A 26,029-nucleotide genomic window follows, 5' to 3' on the forward strand; every position below is an offset into this window, starting at 1 on the left:
TGGGGGGGGGGGGGGGGGTAAGGGAGCCTGGTGTAGCAAGGTGTGTTTCACAGTGGATAGGGCGGGCGAAAGGGTAAAGTATGTTGAGAGGTTTTTGTATCAGATGTCAGAGTGACATGCGTGTAATTTGTCGAGAGGCATGAAGGCATTGAATGAGGTCACAAAGGCATTGAAGATGTTGTGTTTGAAGGAGGGTATAAACGAGTTCCATATTATCATTACTGCTACCGCTGTACAAGCTCTTTGCATAGCGTTTCAACCTCGACCGACATTGAACAGCCCTGTTTCTGCTTTGCGTAACTTTATCTTTGAACCAAGAGGGGGCTGTTTACAAGGGTATATAGAAGTTCCGTTTTTCGAAAAACAGTTATCCATTTGCTAATATATCGTACACGGGACAAAACATAAGACAGGATATCTCAAGGTTGGAGAAACAGACGCTTAGGCGAAGAAGACCAGAGCAGCAGCGCCGATGATAGCGGCAAGAGGGTTGGCGAGGATAGAGTCAGCGCCGGAAGCGGTGACCTCGGGGACGCTGGCAGAGCCGGTGGGAGTGCGGGTGGCCGAGGGAGAAGGAGTGCGGGAGAGAGTAACCGAGCTGATGGTGGAGTTGCTAGCGGGAGTGGAGACAGAGGCGGAGGGGGTGCTAGAAGCAGCCGAGGTGATGGAAGAGGAGCCGGAAGCCGAAGGGCTAGGAGAAGCCGAAGAAGAAGAGGGCTTGACAGAGGACGAGGGGGCGGCAGACGAAGAAGGCGAGCTGGAAGAGGAGGGGGTGTTGTCGGAGGCAGCGCCGCCAGTAAGAGGGAACTGGGCAGAGTAGTTGACAGTGTCGCCGCGCTTGATCTCAAGAGCATAGTCGCTCTTGCTGGGGAGATCCTTGCTGGGGGTCCACTGGAACTTTCCACCGGTAGCAGTGGCTGTAGTAGAGTCAGTATATGGAAAACGGTTCTTGTCGAGGGGAGGGCAAACGTACTGGTCAAGGTGCCAATGACATCAAGGTCGGTGGACTTTCCCTGGCGGAGGATGAAGGTAGTGGGGACATCATCGGCCGGGGAGTAGGTGATGGTGTAGGAGTTGCCGGCAACGACACCCTGGGCAGGGAAGTCGTTGATCTCGAGGGCAGCGACGAGAGCAGCGAAAGCCGCGGAGGAAAGGATAGCCTGGAAGAAGCGCATGGTGGCGGTTTGGATAGAGAGAGAGAGAGAGAGAGTGAGTGAGGAGTTGGATTAGGGGGTAGTATTAAGCTGAAGATGGTAGTAGTTGGACAAGAATGAGTGACTGATCAGCGAGTAGGCGGCTTGAAGGAAGGAAAGAGAAAAGAATGGGCGGGCGCAGGGTGAGATGAAATAAAAGACGGGACCCGCGAGCTGACGGTGTATTTTTCGCGCCGGGTGCAAACGCCCTTGTCGCGGCAGAGGGGAGCAAGATTTGGAGCCGGAAGCGGGCTAGACTGTCGACTAACGAGAGATGAAGCTCATGCGGCGCGGCGGTGATTGGCGCGCAGACGGGCTGGCCATGGAGCGTCTCCTATAATGGCTCGCCTACGTCTGGACCGAGGGCCTTGGCCCAAGAGGCAACCCTGGGCGAGTCGATGGGATGGTGTGGGTGCGAGGGTGAATGGATGGATTGCATGGCCCCCCTTTGGTGCGTGCCTGGCGCCCATGGTACCTGGCCGCTAAGCTGTTTGCGGCCTAGCAAAAACAAAGTCAATAACCTGGGGAAATTCAGGGGCTATCCCGTCAAAGGCCCCTCGTTGCGCAACGGCCCAACTGCATGCGGATATTAATATGCAAGCCCGTTCCAGAGCCTTGTCCATGTATTTTCGAGCACGTCGTTGGCCATGTTCATTGCGAGCGCGCCATTGTTGTCGTCGTGTGCGTCGCGTCCATCATCTCGTTAGTACTTAGTACTATCATGTATCCCTTGCCGCCATGGCCACCATAGCCACCACCACCACCACCCCCTCGGCACAAGCGATCAGCTGGGGCTCCACACAAAGCCTTGTCGTTCCAGATGAACGCCGGTTGTGCCAGCGAGTCCTTTGGCGCCCGGCAGCAGACGTCATGTCTCACTCATGGCGACGACTCTCACCACCGCTATAGCCCTGTCGACCATGTACGCAAGTACATAATACACCGACGAGGCGCCGGCTTCGACTTGAGCTTCAGGACCGGCAAGACGCCGGTGATGAGCTTACGACATATACTGTACTAGTTGATATGGACGGAGCAGATACTTGTTAGACAACGGCCCGACGCTTGGGAGCTCCACCCACAAGAGATTCAAGACTGGGCACCAGACGTGGACAAGACGGCGCGCACGCCACCTGTTTGACTGTATACGTACTAAATGTGAGAACGAAGCCGAGTGGAGCATCAATGGACTTGGGCAAGTGTGCACATCTCGCGGCGGGGAACCACCTGTTCGCCGTCGATAAACCCACATGGTATCGACTTTTGCTCAACTGTGCAGCCATGGGGGCGTGCAGTCAGAGGGAGCGTGCGTATGCCTTGCCTTTGCACACCCCCCCCCCTTGCTCCCCATGGTCTGTGCTACTCTTCCTGTCAATCACCAAGACGGCTTTTCTTCAGACACGGCACAGCATAAACATACTACATTCATCTTTTGCCACTACCGCGTCTCACACTTTGTCCCAAAAGGCATCAACTAACCACTTGGTATCTTGTCCCGATGATGTCGCCAACCGAAAAAGCTGGCGTAGGCAAAAGCTGGCTGTGCGTGTGTGCCGGCGCATCCAAGTCAGGTTCTTCTGCCGCCTTGTTGCAAATACCGGGCTGCTTTTGCAAAAAAGCCTTCATCGCCGCGTCACGCACTTGTCCCCTTGCGGATTCCTGTAAACTTACTTTTTTTTCGCGCTCCGACAAAGTGATCATTGCTAGGTTGTACGCATATGCAAGCCACTATCGGGTCCAATCAATCAAGCCTTTTAGCCTCGTCCATACCCGCCTGTTCGCGACAATTGCCATCTACTGTGTATGCTGCGCTCAAAAGTTAGATGCTCATCTTGTACTACACTACTATACACCATGTCTGCAAGCATATTTTGCGCCATTAATAATATCATGGTGGCGAACGTCCTTCATGCCAAGTACAATCCGCTCCTAGCGTTACTCAAGTCATTTCTTAGGTCTGCGATCTGGGTGGCAATTTTCAGAAATGCAGATAGGAGCTCTGGTTGGCTTAATTCTCCTCACTATGGATACTTATGGGTCCAAATAACGCTGACTGGCTGGGCTGAATAGTACGTTTGCAGACATGGTGTATAGGGACCTGGCCAACTTCACACCATGACTTTGTTAGTAGTTGATTGCTACTTGCGTTATTCCAGAGAGTATGTGCAACGTCTTCTCTAATGCCTCTCCTCACAAGACCCCGCGCATCACTCTGGAAAACATAGTGCCCTCTTCATCATCCCCCTGTCCATCCTCATATCCGCACCACTCTTCTCGCTCCCGTCACGTGATGATCGAGTGTATTCACTGATACGGTGGCACTGAAGTAGCCAGACACAGTATTCTCAACTCAAAAAGGTTTCCAGTAATCAATCAAGAAGAAAACAAAAAAGTTTTTCCAGTACTACCATCCCCCCCCCCCTCCAAAGCCCTTACTGCATCCCACAAGTCCAAAAAGGAAATCAACTTGAACACCGATATGTTCCCCCAGAACCCTGATAATGTTTTTCCGTGTTGGAAAGGGGAAAAGAGAAAACCCCCCAACTCTCTCCACCTTATCCACAACGCTTCCCCAACAACTCTCTAGGCATATTTCTCCTCCCACGCCGCTTCGCCCTTGATAAACGCATCAAAGTCCTCGGGAACACAGTCCTTGAAGCCCTTCACCGCACCCGCCTCCTGCTTATCCTGGCCCTCCGCCGCAGCCTCCTCCTCAACCAGCGTCGACCGCTTCTTCGAAGGCGTCTTGGACGGCGTCTTATCCGCATCCGAAACCTCTGCGCTCTTGCGCTTGCTCGGCGTGCTTACAGGCGTCGTCGGACCTACCATGTACGCATACCAGTCAGCCTTGTCATCGTAACATAACACATCCACCTTATTCGTAATCCTGTGCAAAGTACACGAGGGATGTTCTTTACTTACCGCGTTTGGCAGAAGACGCCACGGGCGCAAACTCCTCGCCGCTTTCAACCCGCGCCTTGAGTTCCTTGGCTTTGGCGATGACGGAGCGGAAGTCGTGCTGGAAGCTGTAGGCGGATTTTTTGCCGTCGAGTGAACTCATCATTTCGTAGTTTTTCATCGAGAGGCTGGTTGTGCCGGTGCTGTAGAGCACGGCGGCGACGACGTCCGCGCTGAACATCTTGTCGGCTTTTTCACTGGCTTTGGGTGGCATCGTGTTGGTTGTAGTTGTGGTGGTGTTGGTGATTGGGTTACTTGGTGAGCTAGTGAACTGTGTATGTGTTCCTTGCAGTGATGAAAGGATGAAGGTGACCGCGTCAGGAATGGAAAGATGGGAGACTACGCAAAGAGTCAGTTAAAATAGGCCAAGCGTCTCACTGTCACGCGTGCGCAGTGAGAGAAGCGGATGTCTCAATGGGATGCGTCAGTGATGGTGAAAGATGACCAAGGAGGCTTAGTGTAGGCTGCACTCACTTTCACTGAGATACGGCATGTCCGCCACTGTTGGTGAGAATCAGTCATGACGAAGCCTTGGGGGGTGATCCCAGGTCGAATGGCCTGCAGTGCAGATCCTGGTGGTAGTCGTAAACGCCTAGATGAGAACTTTTGGGGACTGAAGTGCACATTTTAACAGAAAGCATTATACAGTGTACCTTGGCCCATTCACTAGGAAGTGGCGATGGAGTCCACAATGGCAGACCATAAAACTCACACAGTCGGACTGCGCATTCCAATGAAAAGCGGGATAGACATAGGGCGGCTTCACTCATTTACTAGAAACCAACTATATTTCTCAAGAAGTGACTATGACATCTGTAATGTCCGACCACGGAACTCACATAGTAGTCGCGTTCAAGAACCTAGCAGTACCTTCTAGAGCCATCTTCCCACATCACACACCAAATGCCTTTTCCACCACTTTCACCTCAGGCGCCTTTCCATCCTGAGCCCAGTCACCCATCTCCATAAGGCGATCTCTCTGAGCCTCTAACTCCCTATTCATAACATCCTTGTCTGGATTCCCCACGCTTCGCTTCAGCTCCTCAACCATCTCCCTCGTCTTCTCCATCACGCTCTTGGTAAATGCATTGTCCTGACCGTGACTCATAGGCGCAACATCCAGGACTTGCTTTACCAGCATCATTGCAATAAGACCCATGTTGACGCCGGGCGCGCCCACGCCCTCTTCTGTGCTTGCAAGGTATGCTGCAAGCATCGCCATCTGCCATGTCTGAACAACGCGAACGGGATGAAATGGCACCGGGTAGAGCTTGGGCAAGATATACTTGTAGCGTTTTGCGCTGTGTGCCCATGCTTCTTGATACTTGCCCACCGAAAGGAGATTTACAATGAGCTCATCGCGGAGCGAGGCGTACGGCTGGCGGTACAGAGGCCAGTTACCAGACTCATGGCATGCCTTGAGGGCTTCTTTGAGAACCGGAATCACAGCCTCTGCATTTGGCATGCCCTGTATTTGCTCATACAAGGTGAACATTTGCTCTTGATTGCTGGCCAGTGCCTGAGTTTCTTCTTTGCTGGGGACAAAGTCAGAGTTTGCTGGAACGAGCCAATTGTCTTCCTGGTGCGTGGCTTTGTCCTGACATTTCGCACATCGGCATGTGAAGAACCAACGTGCCTGAAGCTCGTCCTGTCGTTTCTGGTACGGATGCGTCGTGTCAATGTAGGATATGAAAATCTCCTTATCCTTTCTGATTGGCCGCAGAGTCCGAATACTGACCAAGGGTCCATCCATCATGATGTAAGCATTCGGGTCGCAGGAATGGTTCATCTGGCAGAGTGTGGGGTCCACGATGATGCCCAGTGGATCCAATGTTGGTGTGATGAGCGTCAAGGCGTTTGACATTACCTTGCACGATTTAATAGTGTGCGCACAAATATTTGAGTTCCACTTACCCGTCCATACATTGCAGCAACAAAATCCTTGTCAAAGACATTCTGTGGGAGTGAAAATTGAGCGGCCCCCATGGCCATCATTTCAATATTTTGATATGTCCCATTCCGTTTGAAGTCGTCAATGTGAGATGGTAACTGGCAAAGCAGTTCCCAATCCTTATCAGGTATCAGGCCATGCTTCCTCCGGGTAAGTATTTCCATAGATGCTAGGAATGCTTTTGGGAGGCCCCTGCCAGCCATAGGCTTGAGGATCTTGCACTCATGTTTATGTCCGCGGTTCCACGCTTCCTTTTGGCAAGCCTGAAAGAGTCAATTGGCAACAAGGCAAATATGCGGGTATAACACTTACCTTGCTACAATACCTAAATCTCTGGCATGCAGCACATTTGCTGACTTCTGCACCTTCTGGCACATATAATCTTGTTCCTGCTGACGCACCTTCGGTCCAAAGATAGCAATTTGCGCAGGTATCGAGTAGACGTTCCGTCTCTAAAGAGCCCACAAGAGGACGTTTGAACCTCGCAATCTCTTCGCCTGCACCAAACCTCTGATTCGCGAACAATCCATTTCCGATACTTTCTCCTTTGCTGTTCACACAGACATTCGACTTGGCAACGTAGTAGGGTGCTGGGGTAGCTACCGAGGCTTTCAGCTCATCTGACATACTACAATATCTTGACGAATAATTTCTTGTAAAACGTGCGGAAACTGAATAAGAAGGACTATGGTTACCACGGCTCGTGCGACGTCATTGTTTTCCGTTCTGGAGCAGCTTTGAACGCGCCAAAACGTGGGTTTGGCGGGACTAGGCCCGTCTAGGCATGGTTCGTTCATCCCCTCACTACTACCACGGCGCCTTGTACATATCATCTTCTCGAACAGATCACTGCCATGAAAACAAGATGAATCGATGAATGACTCCCACGGGTTAGCGTGCTGTATTCATATCACACGCTTCGTATGAAAACATGTGACACCACAGTGCAAAAGGCCTATCAATATACTATAAATGGAGCGTCCCATGCGAGGCATAAGCACGCGAAGCTCCTCGTGCTACACCATCTCCCATCTCCAGATCCCTTGACTACCACCATAAAAAAAAGGAGGTACTGCCAATGCATTCCAATTGGTGCCACCACGGCGCAAACTACAACACCTCTTCAACACCCTCCCTAACCACCACTCCGCGCTTAAAAATATCGCAATACCGCTCTGACAAAGATATATACGCCTTGACCACACAGCACAAGAACAAAAACAACACCAACAAAAACCCCGAGGAATCCCCTCGGAAAGATATAGAATCCATCACACGTGACCTCGAACTCCACTATCAAGCCCTAGACCCGCCGGCCCGCGAGCTAGCTCTCGTCCGCGATCTCGTAAACGACTGGAACGACCGGCGTCTCCTTGCACTCTGGAAGTGCTTCGAGCACCACCCCCGACGCCCATTCAAGGTCGTGCATGTGATGGGATTAGATTTCGGCGAGGCGGAAATGGGAACGGTGATTAGGCGTGCGCTGCGCAGGCTGCAGAGGCATCCGCAGAAGGAGCGTTTGGTGGTGGTGGCGAGGGCGCTGCACAAGGCTGGGAATGGAGATGTGGTGTTGGGGCTTGAGGATCCGCGGTATGTGTTGAATTGTCGGGATGGGGAGGAGGAGGAGGAGGTGGTGGTGGTGGTGGTGTAGTGGCGATTCTGGGAGTGGACGATCGGTACAGTGTTGGTTTGGACACACCAAGTGTTTGGATACTATTTTAGAGCTCATCAAACATAACAACACACGCTTGTAGCTGTTAATACGTCTCGGAACCATGTCTCTCGTTCGCTCGCATAAAACTATTATGAATAACTAAACAAGCCTTAACCAGACTCTATTCAATTCCGTTCCGATTATCATTAGATAAAATTACACTATTATGTCGTGAATAATTGTACAAAAGCCCTTATAATTACTGCTCCTCATTCTCGGCATAGATAAAGTTCGCTGCCACGGGAACCAGCTCATTCTCCTGAGCCCATTCCCTTACACCACCACGTTCCTTCCCCATACCCCAATGCTTACGGTCCTGCGGTTTGCTCGGATGCAAAGGCTCGGTCGTGCCATTCTTGGGTGCGAAAACAAGAAACACGTAGCGATGTTTGCCAGTCTTGGGTGGCGGGCCAGGAGGCTTGTATTCCATGACATCATCTAGCTCCTCTGTCGATTCAATGTCCTCGGTGAGACCAAACTCTGGTACAGGCAGGACGGAAAATGTATCTTGAGCGATGGAGACGTTTGAAGCAATCCAGTGACAGAATTCACTCCACTCGGGGTTGTCGCGGGACGGGGCATCCGGGTCTGTCAAGGTGATAATGTAGCTCATACCAGAACTAGCATGCTTGCCGTTCGGGCTAGTGTCGTCATGCAGAATCACGGTGGGTTGCTTTTGGAGGTCTTCTGGGTCGATAGTATTGCCTAGCTTAGCCTTTGCATCCGGCCAGGAAATGGAAAGCGTGAGACTGGGGAGAAAGTCGTCGATGACTAGAGGGCGGTTAGTGCTGAACGTTGGCCTCCTACACGAGTTAGATGAACATGCCTGTGGGGATGATTTCGGCATTGTGAAGTCTGCAGCTATTCGTCAGGAAAAGCCGTCCAATAATCCGGGTTGCGAGAAACTCACTGTGTCCGAACATTTCTGACATTCTTGGGACCGTTGAGTAGAAGCGGCTTTTGTTCTACTGGAAGGGCAATTGCTGTTGCGCAAAGTTGCAACAAGCAGGTTAAGCCAATTGAGAATCTGGAAGGCATTTTGTGGGTGAAAAGAACAGGGCTGCGTCCTGTGATTCTGGTATGGGGCAGCAGGTGGAATTTGCAGCTGGCGTCAAGCATTTAATGACATTGTCGCTCCTTCCTGGCAGCTTCCCCACACGTGCGTCATCTGTGCCTCAGCATTGTAGATCCACCATCGGATCGGGCAGAAGGCGCTGATTGGGCAACCACGGCGCAGAGATAAGCCACAAAGCAGACGTAATTAATGTAAATGTATTCGTCTTGTGCTACTTGCGCTATGGGTATTTCTAAACAAACAGGTACCGCCAAATGGAAATAAAGAAAGGGCCGATATGAAGGAGCATGAGCGCGACTAAATCAGCAACTCTCGACGTGGTCATCGACCGGAGCATTGCAGAAAGTGTTGCTATCAATGACGAAGCCCATGTTTTGCGAAATCTGGTATTCGGCCAGCTCTTGAGCTCCGCGTCCCGTCATTGTGCCTGTGCAGTCGCTGAGCAAAACACAGTCCCATCCGTACGAGTATGCATCGGACACGGTGCCAAAGACGCATTGATCCGTGTTGACGCCAGCAAAGAGCAGTGTCTGCTTGCCAGATGCCCGCAGATACTCATGGATGGGTTCCTTCTCAGACCAGAGACCACTCATTCTCGTCTTGTCGAAAAAGAGATCGCCGGGCTGGGCGACTGCTTGAAACGGTCCGTATAGGGCTGCGTTCCACGTCCGCTTGAACAGGCATCTTCCTTGGCCGTCAGGCAGCTGAGCGCCTAGCCCCACATGCCATCCCAGCGTCTTGCTGAAGCCGCGCTGGATAGCGGGTGCCATCTTGTTCAAGTCATGGTCGGTGATGCCCCAGTTCAGCCAGGCAACTTGGATGCCTTCTTTGCGGCATCTCTCAATGACCTTCAAAGTAGGATCGATTGCAGTAATTCCCGCTGCGTGGTCGCGATACAATGGGTGGACAAAGTAGTTTTGCATGTCAACGACAATCAGGACCGACTTGCCAGGGTCAATCATGAAGCCGGTATGGTTGCTGCGTTCTTCATCGCACTCGAGAACCATTTTCCGCTCCGCTCCTCGAGACAAGTCGAACTTTTTGGTGGCCGGTAGATAGATCCATTGCCCTTCGCCTCCGAATGGAATGGATGCAGTGCATTTTATAGTTCCTATGGTTATGTCGTGATTCTCTTGGGTAGTGGTAACGGTCAGAGACTCTGGGGCCATGGAAGCTTTGAGAAGAAGACGGGTAAAATGGACTTGACTTGGAAAATGGCCAGAGTCGAAATGGGATTGAGATTGAGATGCGGATGGGGATGATGACTGGGTGGTGGTGCAGATATCAGCGCAGGCAGGTGACTTTTGTAGGCCAGGTGCAAACGGCGGTTCTTCCTTTGTTTGCGCTGAGCATGATAACAGGGCTTATCTCTCGATGATAGGCTTCCTTCGGCAGGCAGAGCTTAGGCAGAGCTTGGTCACAGCATCAAGAATGGGTCTGGGTAATCTACACTTATCAGCTTGTGCAAAGGCATGATACCGTCGTCAGGTACACGTGATGGTACCTGGCCTTGATAGCGTGGCCAATGAAGCGGAGGAGAAAAAGGCGATGCATGGCGATCAGCCAGCATTCCCCAGGGTGTGGAGATGGCATCTGGAGATCTGGTTTGATAATGGGGTGTGGTGGCAGCTGGGCGTGGCGATAAGGGTGGTGAGCAGCGATAGATAGCCGTGCCGTCGCGGTGCGACTAGTTGTACTACGCCAGGCGCGGGGTCCGACAATACCCGACCGCCGGCGAGAGTAGGCTAGGCTAGTACGAGTAGTGTCGTCCCTCCAAGTAGTGCTATGTAATAATAAGTCACCAGCCTACAGCCCTACATACGTGTCATGCCCTCTTCTCACACGACGACAACAGGCGACCCCATCGAAACCCGACGGGCAGAGTCGTGTTGCTGCCAGTCCAGACATGCTCGCGGTGTGTCAAATTGTGGGTGCTCAACAAGGGGCTGCGGAGCCGTGCGATGAGTTGTTCTGATGGCTTGGCCCACTGCCAGTTTCCCAACACTTGACTGCTGATGACGCTGGTGCTACGACTGCTGGTTTGGCGACCGAGGGGTTATTTTTTTTCTTGTGCCATTTGCATTGCGCACACTGGCTGTCGTGTGCTGCGGGCTGCCGTGCGTTCCATGTCCACATGTATGGACCGTTGTAGTTACATATCCGGGCTTGGGAGCCGGGCGTCATGCACCGCACTTGGTGTGGCGTTTGACAGGGCAGGCCATGGCTCACGGCCAACGCCAGCGACGGCCTCGAGCTCTCCGTGAACAACAACCCTGGGGGGTTGCTTGTTGCGTGTGCTGGCGTCCAGCGCTCCTTTATGCGCAAAAACATGGGTAGCGTGCGGCCAGATTAAGGAGAGTGGTGAGTGCGAGTGCGTGATGTGGGGAGCAGAGTGCCATGCTGGCCGTCACGTGCCCGCCGCCTTGGAACATGAACTTTCAAGCGAAGTGACGACGGAGCTGCAGCAAAGGCCCTCCCGTCCAGAGCCTCTGCTCCCTACAAAGTCGCCATCACCTATATCTCCCCGCCTGATCCCGCATTTGTATTCTGCACATACCCCTCCTCCCCCCGCTCTGCCTCGACTTTTCCGCCTGCAGCATTCGATTCCGCCATCTGGTCTGGTCTGGCTGCCCGGCAACGAGTCCGTCCCGTGAGGAGCAAAGAAACGACAGATACACAACAGCGCTATGGCGGCGCTGGGCGAGGAACTCCTCAACATTGTCAACAGGCTCCAGGACCTGGTATTCAATACGATTGGAAATGATTCTCTCGATTTGCCCCAGATTGTATGTGCGCCCCAGCCGGAAAAGTGAATGCGGTGAGGGCGGAGCAGATTTTCAACCGCTCCGCTGCATGCTGTCGAGGCGCTGCTAACTGGCCCAGGTCGTTGTAGGATCGCAGTCCTCTGGCAAATCGTCAGTGCTTGAGAACATTGTCGGCAAGGATTTCCTGCCCCGTGGCAGTGGCATCGTCACCCGCCGACCGCTCATTCTCCAACTCATCAACCTCCCCAGCGAACGCGATGAAGACGATGACGATGAAGTCCATGTGCCCCACACGCCCGCAAGTGTTGCGAGCCAGCAGGAGTGGGCTGAATTTCTCCACATTCCTGGCCAGCGCTTCTACGACTTTGCAGACGTCAAGCGCGAGATCGAGAACGAGACGTCCAGGATAGCAGGAAACAACAAGGGCATCAACAGGCAGCCCATTAACCTGAAAATCTACTCGCCTCACGTCTTGAGTTTGACGCTGGTCGATTTGCCTGGTTTGACCAAGGTGCGCGCTTCCGACTTTTTCTGCGTGGCAATCCCAGGCTAACAAACACAGGTGCCCATTGGTGACCAACCCTCCGATATCGAGAAGCAGACACGGAACTTGATCACCGAGTACATTGCCAAGCCAAACAGTGTCATTCTCGCAGTCTCCCCCGCCAACGTCGATCTCGTAAACTCGGAGGCTCTGAAGCTTGCACGTCATGTCGACCCCATGGGTAAGAGGACCATTGGTGTCCTCACAAAGCTCGACCTTATGGACCACGGCACCAATGCCATGGACATTCTCTCAGGCCGTGTCTACCCACTCAAACTCGGCTTCATTGGTATTGTCAACCGATCACAACAGGACATTCAGGGCAACAAGTCCCTGGCCGATGCCCTACAAGCCGAGCGGGACTTCTTCAGACACCACCCTGCATACAGGAATATGGCAAACCGCTGCGGTACCCAACTGCTTGCTAAGAGCCTGAACCAAACGCTCATGGCTCATATCCGAGACCGTTTACCAGACATCAAGGCACGCCTGAACACCCTCATGGGCCAAACACAACAGGAGCTTGCGAGCTATGGCGACGTCACCTTCACTGGAAAAGAGCACCGTGGCTCCCTCATCCTGCAGCTCATGACTCGCTTCGCCTCTTCCTTCATTGCATCCATCGACGGTACTTCTACCGAGATCTCGACAAAGGAGCTATGCGGTGGTGCCAGGATATACTACATCTTCAACTCGGTCTTCGGCAACTCGCTCGAGCAGGTCGATCCTACCCAGAACCTGTCCGTATTAGACATCAGGACGGCTATCCGCAACTCGACTGGTCCCCGACCCAGTCTGTTCGTTCCCGAGTTGGCATTTGACCTCCTCGTAAAACCTCAGATCAAGCTTTTGGAGATTCCAAGTCAGCGCTGTGTCGAGCTCGTCTACGAAGAGCTGATCAAGATCTGCCACACATGCGGCTCCACTGAGTTGACAAGATACCCCAGGTTACAAGGAAAGCTTATTGAAGTCGTGTCAGATCTTCTTCGAGAACAGCTTGGCCCTTGCTCGGGTTATGTCGCCTCCCTCATCGATATTCAGAGAGCCTACATCAACACAAACCACCCCAACTTCCTTGGTGCTGCTGCTGCCATGTCGTCTGTCATCAGCGACAAGGAACAAAGGGAGAAGAAGATCGCAATGGAGGCTGAGAAGAAGAAGCGAGAACAAAGAAGATTAAAAGAGCTCCAGAACGGTACCAACGGAGAGGGCACAGAAGACGGCGAAGGTGGCGACAACGCATCGCTGAAGTCTCTTCCTCTTCGAAAACACCAGTCCCAAACCAGCCGTAGCATGTCACCGGCTGTGGGACGAATGGTGAACGGATCTCAGAGCACAACAGCAGCACTCAATAGCCGCAACCGGTCACCCCCCGGTACTGCCCGTGACAGCTTCTTGAACTACTTCTTCAGCAAAGACAGCAACACCGCATATCCTAACCCACAGGGCCTGCCACAAGCAACCCAACCAATGCTTGACAACCGGCCAGGAAGCCGACACGTCACCCAGAACATCGAGCCCAGTTTTGCACAGAGCATTCGGAGAGGTGATAGCAAGCAACCCGCCCATGTGCTGGCGATGATGCCACCAGATACCGATGACTATGACGCACCGTCGAGTGCTGCTTTCAGCGCCCCTCCCCATAGCCCAAATATGGGCGGAGAAAACTTTGAAGGCGGCTTTGTAAGTTTCCATATCAGACCTTGTTGACGCTGAATACTAACTTTACACAGCCCTCCAACCCTGAGCAAGCACCAGCCCTTACAGAACGCGAAGCGCTTGAGACTGAACTTATTCGCCGGCTCATCTCATCGTACTTTAACATTGTCCGAGAGACTGTTGCTGACCAAGTGCCCAAGGCGATTATGCATCTGTTGGTCAACCACTCCAAGGATGTTGTACAGAACCGTCTGGTGTCTACGCTGTACAAGGAAGATCTCTTCCAGGAGCTGTTGTACGAGGATGACACGATCAAGGCTGAGCGCGAGAAGTGCGAGAAGCTGCTCAAGACGTACAAGGAGGCTGCCAAGATTGTCGGCGAGGTATTGTAAGAGAAGCAAGGGTTTGACGATGAAATAAAACGGCATAGCTTCACTGCAGGTTGTTGAAGATGTGCAACTGTGTGTGTCTTTGCGGCTTGACTGCAAGGGATCGGGGTAAAGGCAGTGTCAAGCGCTTGGGAGGCGAATTGGGGAAAGGAAGGGCCGCGCAGCGTTCATGTTGCTGCGGCCCACTTGTCTCGTCTCTCTTTTTGCGCTTTTGGCATTTGATACTCCTCTGTTTGGAAAACCACTCCACTGCTCTTGTTTTTGTCTTGTTATTTTTTTTCCTTTTGGATTGGATACGTCTCGAGAGTTGCATGGCACTTTCTTCTCATGGGCTCTGGTTTTGGCTTTTTGTTACGAATTAACGCCCATGGGTGGTTTTGAGAGAGCGGGGCCAGGTGATGAGCTGAGATGAGACATGTATAGAATACAACGTTTTCTGATATTAAAGACATTGACTTGGGCCGATGAACACGTAACATTGTAGGTGGCTCTGTGGTATGCATGCTCTTCTGTTGTTGTGCTGCTGTTTTATCTCTATTCACCATCAATTGAGTGGGGGTCGTTGATTGGGTTGACCCGTGTGCAACACTGATATGAGAAGAGAAACGGAGGGGGAGAATAAGATGAAATAAAGCAAGCCGACGGGGTGCCATGGTTCAAAACTTGGAAGCATGTGTATTTGAAAACGTTATCAACCCGACGTCTATGTTGTACAAAAAGGGCACAAAAAGTACCGGGAGATTGGTATCTCGTAGATGTCGTACGACTATTGACTAGTTATCCTCTCTGTCTCTCTCCCCCTCTTTCTCCCAGTCGTCTTCTGGGCTTGGCAAAAAAGGGGACAGCCGCATTATGTCCATGCTAGGGTAGGAAACAATGAAGCCCTTTCTCTGACTAGGCTTATTTGTCGGTTATGCCGAGGAGGGCGTGTAGATCGGCATTGGGGTCTTTTGGGTCGGCCTTGGCTGTTTTTCAAACCCATCAGTTAGTAAAAAGGATGAGTTTTGGCTGAGAAATTTGGCATAGCGAATAATGACGCACCTCCCGATGATTTTGGCTGTTCTGAAGGGTGGTCTCGTGCCCATTGCTCCTTTGCTTGTCTGATCAACGCCTGCTTGTGGTCCCACTCCTTTTGTGCGGCCTTTGCCCGGTCGGCGGCAGAGAGCGAGAGCTGGTGGTAGGCACCGTAAAAGACGCCCAGGCCGAGTGCGGACCACCGGAGGACCTGTCATTGCAATCCATTAGCCGTCATTGTCAATATATCTGGTGGTCTTGCGGGACTCCAGCGAAGCTCATTGTTCTGGATATTTTGGGGGGATCCTTTGGCGGGATGGAGGGGGTTGAGCGTACGTTGACACCGACGGATGTGGACATGGTGACGGTTTTTGGGGGGGCGTGTAAGAGGGCTTGCGATAACCGTTGTTCTTGGTCGTCTATGTCCAATGGCAGATATTCCGGACGAGACGGTGGTGTAGACGCCGGGGGGATGGGATCCGGGGCGGCAGGACGAGGGGCGTCGGGGCGGATGCGGGTTGTTGGGCGTTGCAGAGCTGTCAAAGTTGAGGTTGGACCTGGCGCAAGATTTGGTCGGGACTGCCGCCCTCGCTGCGAGCTAGTGCGTCCCTCCCCCCAGTCCCTGAACACTCACCAACTGAACACTCCGCTTGGCGCGACGACGTAGCCACATAACAACCACACGCCACGCTGTTTTATTTTATTTTTTGCTGCTGCAGTCACTGGGCGCAAGAACGCAGAGAAAGACAGCATAAATCAAACAGCCATTCACACGCATGGGATTATATAATCAGTAACACGGCAACAAACATACAGATACCCAAACACATACACCGCATACACACTGGTTCCCCTCCACATCTCCGCCATGGAGTCGACAATGCAACAACGGCGGGATGAGATCCTCGCGAAAAAGGCAAAGCTCGCCGAGCTGAAGCGCCAGCGCGAACTGAGAAAAGCAGAGTCGGCGAGCCGGCAGTCGACAACGGGCAGTCCGCTGGGGGAAGTCCTCTCACCAACACCAAGACGAAGCGAAGACCTCGATCGGAGAACTGATGTCAACAACCTCATCAACAGCATTCTCGGCGAGAGCAGGCCTGGATCAACTGGACCTGGCTCGCCCGCCGGTCCAGGGCGGGCGACCCGACCGACATCAGTCGTCAGCGCAGGCCAGCTTAGCAGCGATGAAGGCTCCGCCGGCTTCCCGCCATCTGCTGGCATGATCGACCGAGAGATGCAGACGCTTTCGATTGGCCCACTAGCTACCGTGTACGAAATCGACGGCCAGGTCACAAATGAGGTCAAGAAAGAAAAGGAGATCATCACCTACAGCAAGGGAGTGCAGGCGAGCATAGAATGGAGCCCCTCAAAGGAACGCCGCGCGGGCGGCAGCGACAGCGAGCGCGACGATAGCCCTACACGATCACCCAAGAGCAAGAGGCTGAGCAGGAGACAAAAAGAGCGTGAGGAGGAGATTCGAGCCCAACTGCGCAAGGAGATTGAGGAAGAGATCAAGGCAGTCCAACAACCACCCCAGGAAGGCGCGCCACAGCCGGGATCAGACGAGAACTTTCCCTTCAAGACTCTCACAAATGAGGAACTCACGGCCGTGGAGAACTCGGAGGAATTCATTGGCTTTGTAGAGCGAAGTACAAAGGTGTTGGAGCGGGCTCTCGACCAACAGCTAGGCTATGACATTCTCGCCGACTATGCGCATGCAGGTGTGGATGTCGACGACTCGGATGAAGGCTACGGCTCGAGTGGAGCAAAGAAGGGTCGGCGAATAAGGGAGGTTGCGCAGTTCTGGGACGAGCGGTGGAGCAAGAAGCGAATGATTTCCGATCTGGGCTTCTCCACAAAGGTACGGAATACCGTCTTGTTTCACAGAATCACTATTAACAACAAACTTGAAGTTTCCTGAACTCGTCCTCGCCTCGTATACAAAGAACCCATCTGCTCCGCACGACCCGGATGGTCTTGTCCAAGTCTGGAACCTGCACATGCATGATCGACCCGAATACATCTTCCACGCCCAATCGGATATCCTTACTGCCAAGTTCTCTCCATTCCATCCGAACCTCATTGTTGGCGGTGCCTACTCTGGCCAAGTGCTGTTATGGGACACTCGGGCCAAGTCTGCACCTGTGCAAAAGACACCCCTTACAGGATCTGGTCATACACATCCCGTTTACTCACTAGACATTGTCGGTACACAGAATGCCAACAACATCATCTCGTGTTCGACGGACGGCGTTGTATGTGGCTGGACAGTCGACATGCTTTCGCAACCACAAGAATTCCTCGAACTTACATCGCCGCCCCCAGCAAAGACGGACGACATGGCGGTGACTAGCATCGCCTTCCCTCAATCGGATCCGACATATTTCCTTGCTGGCACAGAAGAAGGCTCCATCTATCCGTGCCATCGCTACGATCGTGCAGGTGCAAAGGCTGGTGTGGATGGGCGTGTCAAATACGCTGGTCACGCTGCGCCTGTAATGAGCTTGGACTTTCATCCGGCAAAGGGCCAGATTGATCTTGGCGATCTTGTGCTATCATCCAGTGTTGACTGGAGCGTCAAGCTATGGAAAGTGCGGCCCCCAGCCGCCACGGGCGCGACCAATGTCACTCTGCCAGGCGCCGCACAACAAGTCACGCCCGTGCTGGACATTGCGCGTGAGGATCTTGTGTATGATGCGCGATGGTCGCCTGTCAAGCCCTCTGTGTTTGCTCTTGTCGATGGAGCAGGTAGCCTTGAAGTGTGGGACATCAACGTCGACGTCGAAGTGCCTGTACAGTCTATCAAGCCTAGTGATGGCAAGAGAGGCGCATTCACGAACATGCCGACGGGCTTGGGATACATGAACAGAAGTCTGAATAAGCTAGCGTGGGAGAAGAATGAGGGCAGGAAGGTGGCTGTTGGTGGCATGGATGGCGTTGTCACCGTATTTGAAGTTGGCGACGACTTGGGTGGTGTACAGACGAGGAGCGAGGAATGGAGCGGCGTGAAGAGGCTTGTGAACCGACTCGAAGGGCATGGCGATGGTGCGAACGGGAAGTAGGCTTTGCATGGTCAACTCGCTGAGATTTATCATGGAGGGCAGACAGTCCACAATGTGCCAAAACTTTGCGATAATACCCCAAATTTCCGTAAGCGGAAACCTCGTTGTTGACAAGGACGAGATTGATTGCTTTCTAACATACCCCCAATGTAGTTATTAACAGAGTTTCTCTTGTTCATATCTCTTCACTAAGTCAATGGTTCATGTCTATCGTTTCTGCTTGACGGATCGCTTGCATCAGCAAAATTCATGGATAAAGCCAGGACGTACAGTATGTATGCCTGTACATTTGAGGGGAACTTGGTGAGGACGGCCCGTTAGCGCACCAAACTACTGTTGTCGATTGCGTGTCACTCTGCACGCGGCTCTGCCCTCCTGCCAGTCAGATAGGCTAGGACCCCTGTTGCGCACTGCCACACCGCAAGCCACACATGCATCTCCTCCACACCTCATACATCATCTACCCGGGCTAGCGGCCTAGCAGGTTTCCTGTCACAAACAGTATCGGGGCTCCGCGGCTGCTTCGCTCTTTTTCTTCTGACCCAAAAAAGAGCTGAGCTGTCTTGTTTGACCTTTGCTGTTCATTCATCTAGACGGGTTCTAATGCTTTTCTCCTTAGAAAGCGACGTCTATCTTTCTCAATTGAAGATATGAGCAATGCTTCGTATTGCGTTGACTCTTCTACCCGCGCTGTCATGGCCGGCTTTTTTCCAGTCGCCACAGCAGCAGCAAATCAAACATGAACAAATGTAAACTATATCCTTTGATTGTTGTTTTCCTTGATTTTGGTTCCATTGCACATCATCAAAGCAGAAACAAGGGAGACAAGAAATGATGAAGTAATAAGGCTAACTTTGGTCACGATAAATTCTAGTGCAATAACTTCCTGTATGGCAGCAGTCAAGAGCAACTTCCCTTGCCATACTACACCTACGCCAGACTACGCGTGCCTGTGCAGCCAGTACCTCTGGCGCATCTCGTGCTACGAAAACTACGCCTCGGGGCCGTGGGCCCATGCAGATCGCGCCATCACAGAAGGAAACGTTCACAACACTTGCCGCGCGGCAGGTAGTGTAGCAGTGGATCAGGTTCAAAAGGAGCACGCACGGCGAAAACGGCAAATAGGCGACTTTTTGTCGAGTATTGTGGGTGATGTATCGTCGATTCTGTCAAGCAAGGGCGTTACAGTTCCTACAGCCGTGATTGAGAGTGTGGCTGGCGGAGTGGTGAATGCCTTGCCGACGCCCGTGGATCCGACAAGTATTGCAGCCAGGATCACGGCAACAAGTGCAGTTGGAGAGGAAAATGGATCCATGACAGTCACAGAGATCGGAACTTCTACTTCTTTGTCGACTAGGGGAGTAACTTCTGCGTCATCCTCAGAAGGACCGGCTTCTTCATCTTCTGCCACTTCCCCACCGCCATCCCCATCGAATTCAAACTCAGGGCCCTCGGCAGGTCTCATCGCCGGGGTGGTCGTAGGAGCCATCGCAGCCCTTGCCCTGATTGGAATCTTCATCCTGCTCCTCCTTCGGCATCGCCGGAAAACCAAGTATCAACCTTCATCGCCATTCACAGACAAAGAAGCTAGTCCCACGATATCATCATTGTCTTCCAATGGCCATGTACCCCAAATCGACACTTCCTCGACATTTCCTACTCCTACGGTACTACCCGCAGGCACACCCACTGCCCTTGCATCCCCAGAGCCCGCACTGCGCTCCCCAATCTCGCCAGTCTCTCCCATCACTCCGCAAGACCAAGCACCCTGGATATCCCCTCCATCAACACTTGCTGGTGGAACCTTGCCCAGATACCCCTCTTCTGCCGGTATCACGCCCTGGGACTCTCACTACTACTACCAGGATTCTAAAACACCGCAAACCACCGAGATGCCCACATCTGCTAATTCCTGGGAGCTGGATGGTAAGGAGGTATCGCATCTGGGTGAGTTTGGCGCTGCGCAAGAGAATCAATTGGATGGAGATGGCGGTGTACGGAGAGAAGGCCGGGGACGGGAATGTGTGACGGATTATCAAGCTGGTGAGGAGAATCGTTTGAAAGGAGAGTTTGTAGGGAGTAAGCCGGTTGAGAGGGGCTGGTGATACAGCTGAGTGACTGGTTATCTTGCTCTTTGTCATGGACTATAAGATGTCACCTCACGAAGGTTGCCGTATAGACGCAATAGATACTCGAGACATTGAGTATTTTTGCTGCAAGGAAACAGAGTTTAGGGAGAAATTCATCCAAGTTGCGACGTAAAACTTGCGTGCAACATGGGCAATAGAGATTAGCTATCAAAGTATGTCAGTAACATACTGTGCGGAGATCAGAAAAATGATCTGCAATATACATTGCAATTTCTCTCTAACAAGGTCCCCTGTATAGCATTCGCACACTTCGTAACGGTAGTGAAGGCTCCTACCATGTCTAAAGTGTCTTTTGCAAGAATCTATCAAGGTTTCGTATAGTTGCAAAAGATATATCTCATCTGTTTAATAATCTTAGCTCCAAATACCATAGATCCGTCACACTAAAATGGCGTTCTTCTTGGTGGAATGCGCTAGTTGCGGATGCACGCAGCTTATTAATTGCGCGCGTTGAGGCTTGCTATGAAGCTACTGCAACTCTATAGTAGTGCTTGATTTGTCCGTGAGAAGCGCGCAGAAACGAGGCCCCCAACGTGCAACCAGCTAACTTAGCAAGGACGTAACGCCGACTTTCCAACCAAGCATCGCCCAGCATACTCGCGAACCATACTCCCGCATGAAATGTTTCCTATTATTAGAGGCACCCGGTAGAACATAGAGACAGGGTGAAAAGGTTCCCATGGCATGCTTGACCTATTAGACCTGCGTGTGATTAATATACAATATTGATGTGGTAAGACCAATTACTACATCGAGTAATCCTACCAACGCAAATCCAGCCGCTGACCAAAAACAGAGTTTTTCGCCTATTGTCATCATTACCTGCAGGATCACGTTTACCCGACGGGATCACTTAGCAACAAATAGTCAAGACTGTCAAAGCCAGTCATGCAGACCGACGATCGGATAGAGCCGACTGCGGAGAAAGCTTGTTTTATTGAATGATCATCATCTGTACATTGTACAATGCGGAACGGACGGCTTTGGAGAATATGAGAGATTAGTCAAAAAATCTTCTAGCACGCTCGTCGGGTTGCACAAGAGTCAAGGTCTTCAGGCTAGACTTTGATGCAGTAACAAGGTACTAATGCTTGATAATACCTACCTTGACCGAACTACGGCATGGGACTTGCACCTCGCCTATTATACGAATGGGTATACGGCAAACCCTGGTAACAATGGAGGCTCACGTGTATTCCACGGGTAGCCTGATATTCTTCTGGGACTACACTGTAAGACCTAGCATCTGTTCTTGAACAACTCCGTTACTTCCGACTTCACACTTGTACAAATACGGTCGTTGCTAAATGATGTCGCAATGCTAATGCATGCTACATGGGCGTGAATAGAACGTCGATGATGATACTATCCACTTAATCACAGCCCTCGAGTACACATAAAACCTCATCTCTCTTCCATCTAAAACCTCAGCATCGAGCTGAACATATCCTTTCGCCCCTCTTCTATCCCTTGCGAAATCATCCAACTCCAAGCAACCAAGCCTCAACCCAGCACTGAAAAAAACCATAATGCAGTTCTTCTACGCCCTTCTCCCTCTTCTGCCCCTTGCAGCCGCGAACGGCCGAGTCCGCTTCAACGCATTCGACCACATCAACTGCCAGGGTTTCGAAGAAAACTACGACCTCAACCCTGCAACAGTAAAGGGCAACTTTCCAGGTAAATAAAGACCTTTGAAATTTCATCAGATGACTGCACACGTTTTCTAATGACATCCAAAGGCCCCCGCGGAGCTATCCAAATATTGCAAACTTCCCCGGGATGCCACATCACGCTGTACACTGGCTACAACCAGTCGCCAAACGATGGTAGTCGTCTTGCTATTCCTACCGACAATGCTAATTGCTACTTTAATGGCAATGGGTTTGAGCAGTATCATAGCTTTGGATATTACTGCCCGTAGACTACCTTCAAACAATTGTTGCTGCCGATAGATAGATAAAGGTACAAATGAGGTTACTATATTGCCTAAGGCTGCCAGAATATGATATACATTGTGTCCGAGAAAGTATAAGACGTACCATACATGGATGTGAATATCCGAGTGAGATTAGCGTTGAAATGTAACCTATGAGAGATTGCTTGATATACCGGACTTCCTCGACAGCGTATCGGCGCTGACAAGGGACTTGATTACATACACATTGCGAAACTTGGTAGTACTCTAAGCGGGATAGATCCATCCAGGCTACTACGAGACAAACATATCATGATGCAAGATGTCTAACCCGAGAATGAAGCTGCAAGAATCGCCTTGAGCGATTCTCTAAGTTCAATTTCGGTTTAGCAAGATCGACTATATATCTAGAGTCTAGTGCTTTACTAGTTAGTATGCTCGCGAATATAGGGTACCTACAATAGCGAGATATAGTATTTTTTATCTCTGAGATTACTATACTTAGCAGTTACTCATGCGAGATTAAGACAGCTTCTATGGTGCAAAAACTTACAAATCACGTTTTTGTAAACCGAACGTTGAAAGAAAAGTAATTCATTACTGGAATCATTTTCAAACATCTCAAAGCTATTAAAGTTTTCGAGAGGGGAATTTAACCTCTGAATATCATTCGGTCCTTCAGTATCACCAAGAAAACCCACTCCACTACCCCTCCGCGTTTACCACATAAGGGCCGAATAGTAATATTGCTTGGCCGATGACGCACGGCATTGCATAGATAACAGCAGCAGTGGGTGCAGATGGATTGGATCAGCAAAAACTGAGGCTAGACTAAGGTGATAGATGTCCGGCTAAATGGCCAGGATTCGATACACCGTACCTGCCTAATCAGGCTAGAATCCCGGACGGAACACCACGGAAGCGTACTTGGCGGCGGCATTAAGCTCGCACAAGCACTCAGCGTCGTATGCTTGTGTACGAGTCGCGCGGGGTATTTGGTGAATGCATTCATTCCCATCTTTTTTGAGTTTATATTTTGGGCACTTATCGATCTTTGCTACTTTGATTTGAGTTTTGTGATTGCAGTATACTAGCGCTACAACATGGTCCCTTACGACTGTTCGCCGGGTAGCGGTTCGCTATGCCTTTTCTGGCTATGTGTGGATCCAACCGAAATCGACGCTGCAGATACGGTCGATAAATGATGTCAACCGTAGTTCAGACCGCCTAAAGGGCCAATGGTCCGGGCTGCTAGTACGTAGATAAGCAGGCAATTAACCAACATGAGAAGGTGGGAACGGTACCATGTGCATAGGGCGTAACCAGGTTGGAATCATAGCCTTGATACATATATACTGGCGCTCTACGCTGTGTCGCACTCTACCGAGTTGTTTCCTTTTACTCGGGTGTATCGACTGCGGCAAGACTTTGGGAAGCATCCAAAAGGTATGAGAGTTTGTAATTTTGTTCTTTCATTTACACGCTAACATGTTGTGACTACAGCCATCTGCATCGACAAAGCCTCATAATGAAGAGGACGAGTGCGCTGTTGGCTGCGCCTTTATTGGCAGCGGGTGCGCTTGGGCAATTTGTGCCTGCGCCTACTGATCTCATAACCAAGGAAGGGTATGCAAATGTTAGCGTGCGCTACAAACAGGTACCGGCTAGTATCTGTGAGATGAACCCGGATGTGAAGAGCTATTCGGGATACGCAGATGTCGGGGAAAACCAGCACATTTTCTGGTGGTTCTTCGAGGCGCGCAATCAGGATCCGAAAGATGCCCCTTTGACGGTAAATATTTTTTCTATTCGAAAATGCATGCCGAGGTCTGATTTGACTTTTCTGTTTGCAGATTTGGATTAATGGAGGGCCCGGATCGAGTTCCATGATTGGGCTGTTTCAAGAACTGGGGCCGTGTGGTATTGGGCCGGACTTGAAACCTTATGACAACCCATACTCGTGGTCCAACGCGAGTAATATGCTTTTTATCGATGAACCTACGCAAGTCGGTCTTTCATACTCGATTCCAATCCCAGCCTACAACGACGGTACCTATATCATTGAGCTACCGAACGCGACATGTCCGGACTATGCTGCAAAATATGGAACATGTGGAACGTATTCAAAGCCAGATGTTAGCTTGACGGCCAACACTACTCAAGGAGCGGCGCCAAACATGTGGAAGACATTGCAGGGCTTCATGGGAGCATTCCCCGAATACTCGCGCCACGGCGTCAACTTTGCGACGGAGAGCTATGGCGGACACTACGCGCCCGTGTTCAACTCTTACTTCCTGGACCAGAATGCGAAAAAGATTCCTGGTGCGCACAAGATTGAGCTGGAGAACGTGTTGATTGGCAATGGGTGGTTTGACCCGCTTGTTCAGTACCAGGCGTATTACAACTATAGCGTGTATCCTGGCAACACCTATGACTTCGATCCGTACAACCAGACGGTCAAGGACGAATGGTTTAACAATTTGTACGGCCCAGGCAATTGCGTTGACCGAATTAAGCAGTGCTACGAGACTGGTAGCAATGCGGTATGCGCGACGGCGGATCAGTTCTGTGCTTCCAAGGTGGAGTTTTTGTACGACACCTACAGCGGACGGGACGAATATGACATGCGGGAGTTGACGCCGGATCCGTTTCCGTACTCGTATTTTGAGACCTACCTCAACTTGCCTGATGTGCAAAAGGCAATTGGAGCCTTCCAGAACTTCTCGACCAGCTCTAGCACAGTCAGCTCGTCATTTGGCAACACGGGCGACGACGGTCGCGAGTCTGGTACGATTGAGGCGTGCCAGAAGCTGCTTGCTGCAGGCGTTCAGGTCATGCTTTACTATGGAGACGCGTAAGTTTGGACAATGCCATGATTGAGACAGGATAGGATTTGCTAACCTTTCGAGCAGCGACTACAACTGCAACTGGCTGGGTGGTCAAGTCGTGGCAGACCAAATCAAGGCCAAGGGGTACTCGAAAGCCGGCTTTACCAACATTACTAGCAGCGACGGCGTTGTGCACGGGCAGGTGAAGCAGTCTGGCCTCTTTTCGTTTGTACGCATCTACGAATCGGGCCACGAGGTGCCCTTTTACCAGCCGCTCGTGTCTCTAGAGATGTTTGAGCGCGCATTGAAGCGGTTTGATGTTGCGACGGGCAAGAAGAAGCTGAGTCACGACTACATGACGGTGGGCACACCGACGAGCACCTACAGGGAGGGCAACGCGACCATCCAGATGAATGTGACTCCAGCCAACGCGACGTACAATACGACACTGAATGCACCCAACCCGACCCTGGGCAGGCGGGACATGGTCAAGCAGTTGTGGCGGCCAAAGATGAGTCGGGTTAGACAGCGAGTTCTTTGAAGGGCAAAGGGAGGTAAGGCGAATATAAGAAGATATCAGGCTTCATGGCCTTTTGGTTGAATAAACCAGTACTCAATTCTAATCTCATAAGGTTCTTTATTTCCCAGTGGCGCGTGAGGCTGATATTACTTATTTGGTGATGTTACTAGGTATTGCGAGACTACTAAGCGTATATATAAGTAGACGACCATGACAGCGCTGTATATAGGATCGTAGGCTATTTAAATGCCTACTTTCTTATTGCACTTATTTCCTATCTTTTCTAAGTCAT

General features: G+C 51.4%; 13 protein-coding genes across 13 annotated transcripts; 6 read left to right on the forward strand and 7 right to left on the reverse strand.

Moving 5' to 3' along the window:
• Nucleotides 1-441: 441 nt before the first annotated feature.
• COCVIDRAFT_102717 (hypothetical protein) lies at nucleotides 442-1,175 on the reverse strand (the record flags this gene model as incomplete). Its single annotated transcript, XM_014699782.1, has 2 exons — nucleotides 442-917; nucleotides 974-1,175. 2 exons carry the CDS (start codon nucleotides 1,173-1,175, stop codon nucleotides 442-444), a joined length of 678 nt encoding a protein of 225 aa, XP_014555268.1.
• A 2,601-nt stretch (nucleotides 1,176-3,776) lies between these two features.
• Nucleotides 3,777-4,365, reverse strand: COCVIDRAFT_102737 (hypothetical protein; the record flags this gene model as incomplete). Its single annotated transcript, XM_014699783.1, has 2 exons — nucleotides 3,777-4,015; nucleotides 4,116-4,365. The coding sequence occupies 2 exons, from the start codon at nucleotides 4,363-4,365 to the stop codon at nucleotides 3,777-3,779; spliced, it is 489 nt and encodes a 162-aa protein (XP_014555269.1).
• A 678-nt stretch (nucleotides 4,366-5,043) lies between these two features.
• COCVIDRAFT_38911 (hypothetical protein) lies at nucleotides 5,044-6,729 on the reverse strand (the record flags this gene model as incomplete). Its single annotated transcript, XM_014699784.1, has 3 exons — nucleotides 5,044-6,018; nucleotides 6,066-6,365; nucleotides 6,415-6,729. 3 exons carry the CDS (start codon nucleotides 6,727-6,729, stop codon nucleotides 5,044-5,046), a joined length of 1,590 nt encoding a protein of 529 aa, XP_014555270.1.
• A 445-nt stretch (nucleotides 6,730-7,174) lies between these two features.
• On the forward strand, nucleotides 7,175-7,753 carry COCVIDRAFT_102841 (hypothetical protein; the record flags this gene model as incomplete). Its single annotated transcript, XM_014699785.1, has 1 exon — nucleotides 7,175-7,753. A coding segment is annotated over one exon (579 nt), but the record flags the coding sequence as incomplete, so codon positions are not given.
• Nucleotides 7,754-8,015: 262 nt separating this feature from the next.
• Nucleotides 8,016-10,060, reverse strand: COCVIDRAFT_102778 (hypothetical protein; the record flags this gene model as incomplete). The annotated part of the gene is made up of 2 exons (XM_014699786.1): nucleotides 8,016-8,642; nucleotides 9,221-10,060. 2 exons carry the CDS (start codon nucleotides 10,058-10,060, stop codon nucleotides 8,016-8,018), a joined length of 1,467 nt encoding a protein of 488 aa, XP_014555272.1.
• A 248-nt stretch (nucleotides 10,061-10,308) lies between these two features.
• Nucleotides 10,309-10,461, reverse strand: COCVIDRAFT_102752 (hypothetical protein; the record flags this gene model as incomplete). Its single annotated transcript, XM_014699787.1, has 1 exon — nucleotides 10,309-10,461. One exon carries the CDS (start codon nucleotides 10,459-10,461, stop codon nucleotides 10,309-10,311), a length of 153 nt encoding a protein of 50 aa, XP_014555273.1.
• Nucleotides 10,462-10,826: 365 nt separating this feature from the next.
• COCVIDRAFT_102723 (hypothetical protein) lies at nucleotides 10,827-11,027 on the reverse strand (the record flags this gene model as incomplete). The annotated part of the gene is made up of 1 exon (XM_014699788.1): nucleotides 10,827-11,027. One exon carries the CDS (start codon nucleotides 11,025-11,027, stop codon nucleotides 10,827-10,829), a length of 201 nt encoding a protein of 66 aa, XP_014555274.1.
• A 551-nt stretch (nucleotides 11,028-11,578) lies between these two features.
• Nucleotides 11,579-14,251, forward strand: COCVIDRAFT_27748 (hypothetical protein; the record flags this gene model as incomplete). Its single annotated transcript, XM_014699789.1, has 4 exons — nucleotides 11,579-11,677; nucleotides 11,775-12,167; nucleotides 12,219-13,883; nucleotides 13,934-14,251. The coding sequence occupies 4 exons, from the start codon at nucleotides 11,579-11,581 to the stop codon at nucleotides 14,249-14,251; spliced, it is 2,475 nt and encodes an 824-aa protein (XP_014555275.1).
• Nucleotides 14,252-15,148: 897 nt separating this feature from the next.
• COCVIDRAFT_27749 (hypothetical protein) lies at nucleotides 15,149-15,622 on the reverse strand (the record flags this gene model as incomplete). The annotated part of the gene is made up of 3 exons (XM_014699790.1): nucleotides 15,149-15,213; nucleotides 15,290-15,473; nucleotides 15,599-15,622. The coding sequence occupies 3 exons, from the start codon at nucleotides 15,620-15,622 to the stop codon at nucleotides 15,149-15,151; spliced, it is 273 nt and encodes a 90-aa protein (XP_014555276.1).
• A 508-nt stretch (nucleotides 15,623-16,130) lies between these two features.
• On the forward strand, nucleotides 16,131-18,324 carry COCVIDRAFT_102818 (hypothetical protein; the record flags this gene model as incomplete). Its single annotated transcript, XM_014699791.1, has 2 exons — nucleotides 16,131-17,123; nucleotides 17,176-18,324. 2 exons carry the CDS (start codon nucleotides 16,131-16,133, stop codon nucleotides 18,322-18,324), a joined length of 2,142 nt encoding a protein of 713 aa, XP_014555277.1.
• An 890-nt stretch (nucleotides 18,325-19,214) lies between these two features.
• Nucleotides 19,215-20,429, forward strand: COCVIDRAFT_17116 (hypothetical protein; the record flags this gene model as incomplete). The annotated part of the gene is made up of 1 exon (XM_014699768.1): nucleotides 19,215-20,429. The coding sequence occupies one exon, from the start codon at nucleotides 19,215-19,217 to the stop codon at nucleotides 20,427-20,429; it is 1,215 nt and encodes a 404-aa protein (XP_014555254.1).
• Nucleotides 20,430-22,003: 1,574 nt separating this feature from the next.
• Nucleotides 22,004-22,395, forward strand: COCVIDRAFT_27752 (hypothetical protein; the record flags this gene model as incomplete). The annotated part of the gene is made up of 2 exons (XM_014699792.1): nucleotides 22,004-22,151; nucleotides 22,214-22,395. The coding sequence occupies 2 exons, from the start codon at nucleotides 22,004-22,006 to the stop codon at nucleotides 22,393-22,395; spliced, it is 330 nt and encodes a 109-aa protein (XP_014555278.1).
• Nucleotides 22,396-23,917: 1,522 nt separating this feature from the next.
• COCVIDRAFT_38919 (hypothetical protein) lies at nucleotides 23,918-25,758 on the forward strand (the record flags this gene model as incomplete). Its single annotated transcript, XM_014699793.1, has 3 exons — nucleotides 23,918-24,181; nucleotides 24,243-25,243; nucleotides 25,302-25,758. 3 exons carry the CDS (start codon nucleotides 23,918-23,920, stop codon nucleotides 25,756-25,758), a joined length of 1,722 nt encoding a protein of 573 aa, XP_014555279.1.
• Nucleotides 25,759-26,029: the final 271 nt, after the last annotated feature.

Source organism: Bipolaris victoriae (assembly GCF_000527765.1).
Source record: "Bipolaris victoriae FI3 unplaced genomic scaffold scaffold_57, whole genome shotgun sequence".
NCBI lineage: Eukaryota > Fungi > Ascomycota > Dothideomycetes > Pleosporales > Pleosporaceae > Bipolaris > Bipolaris victoriae.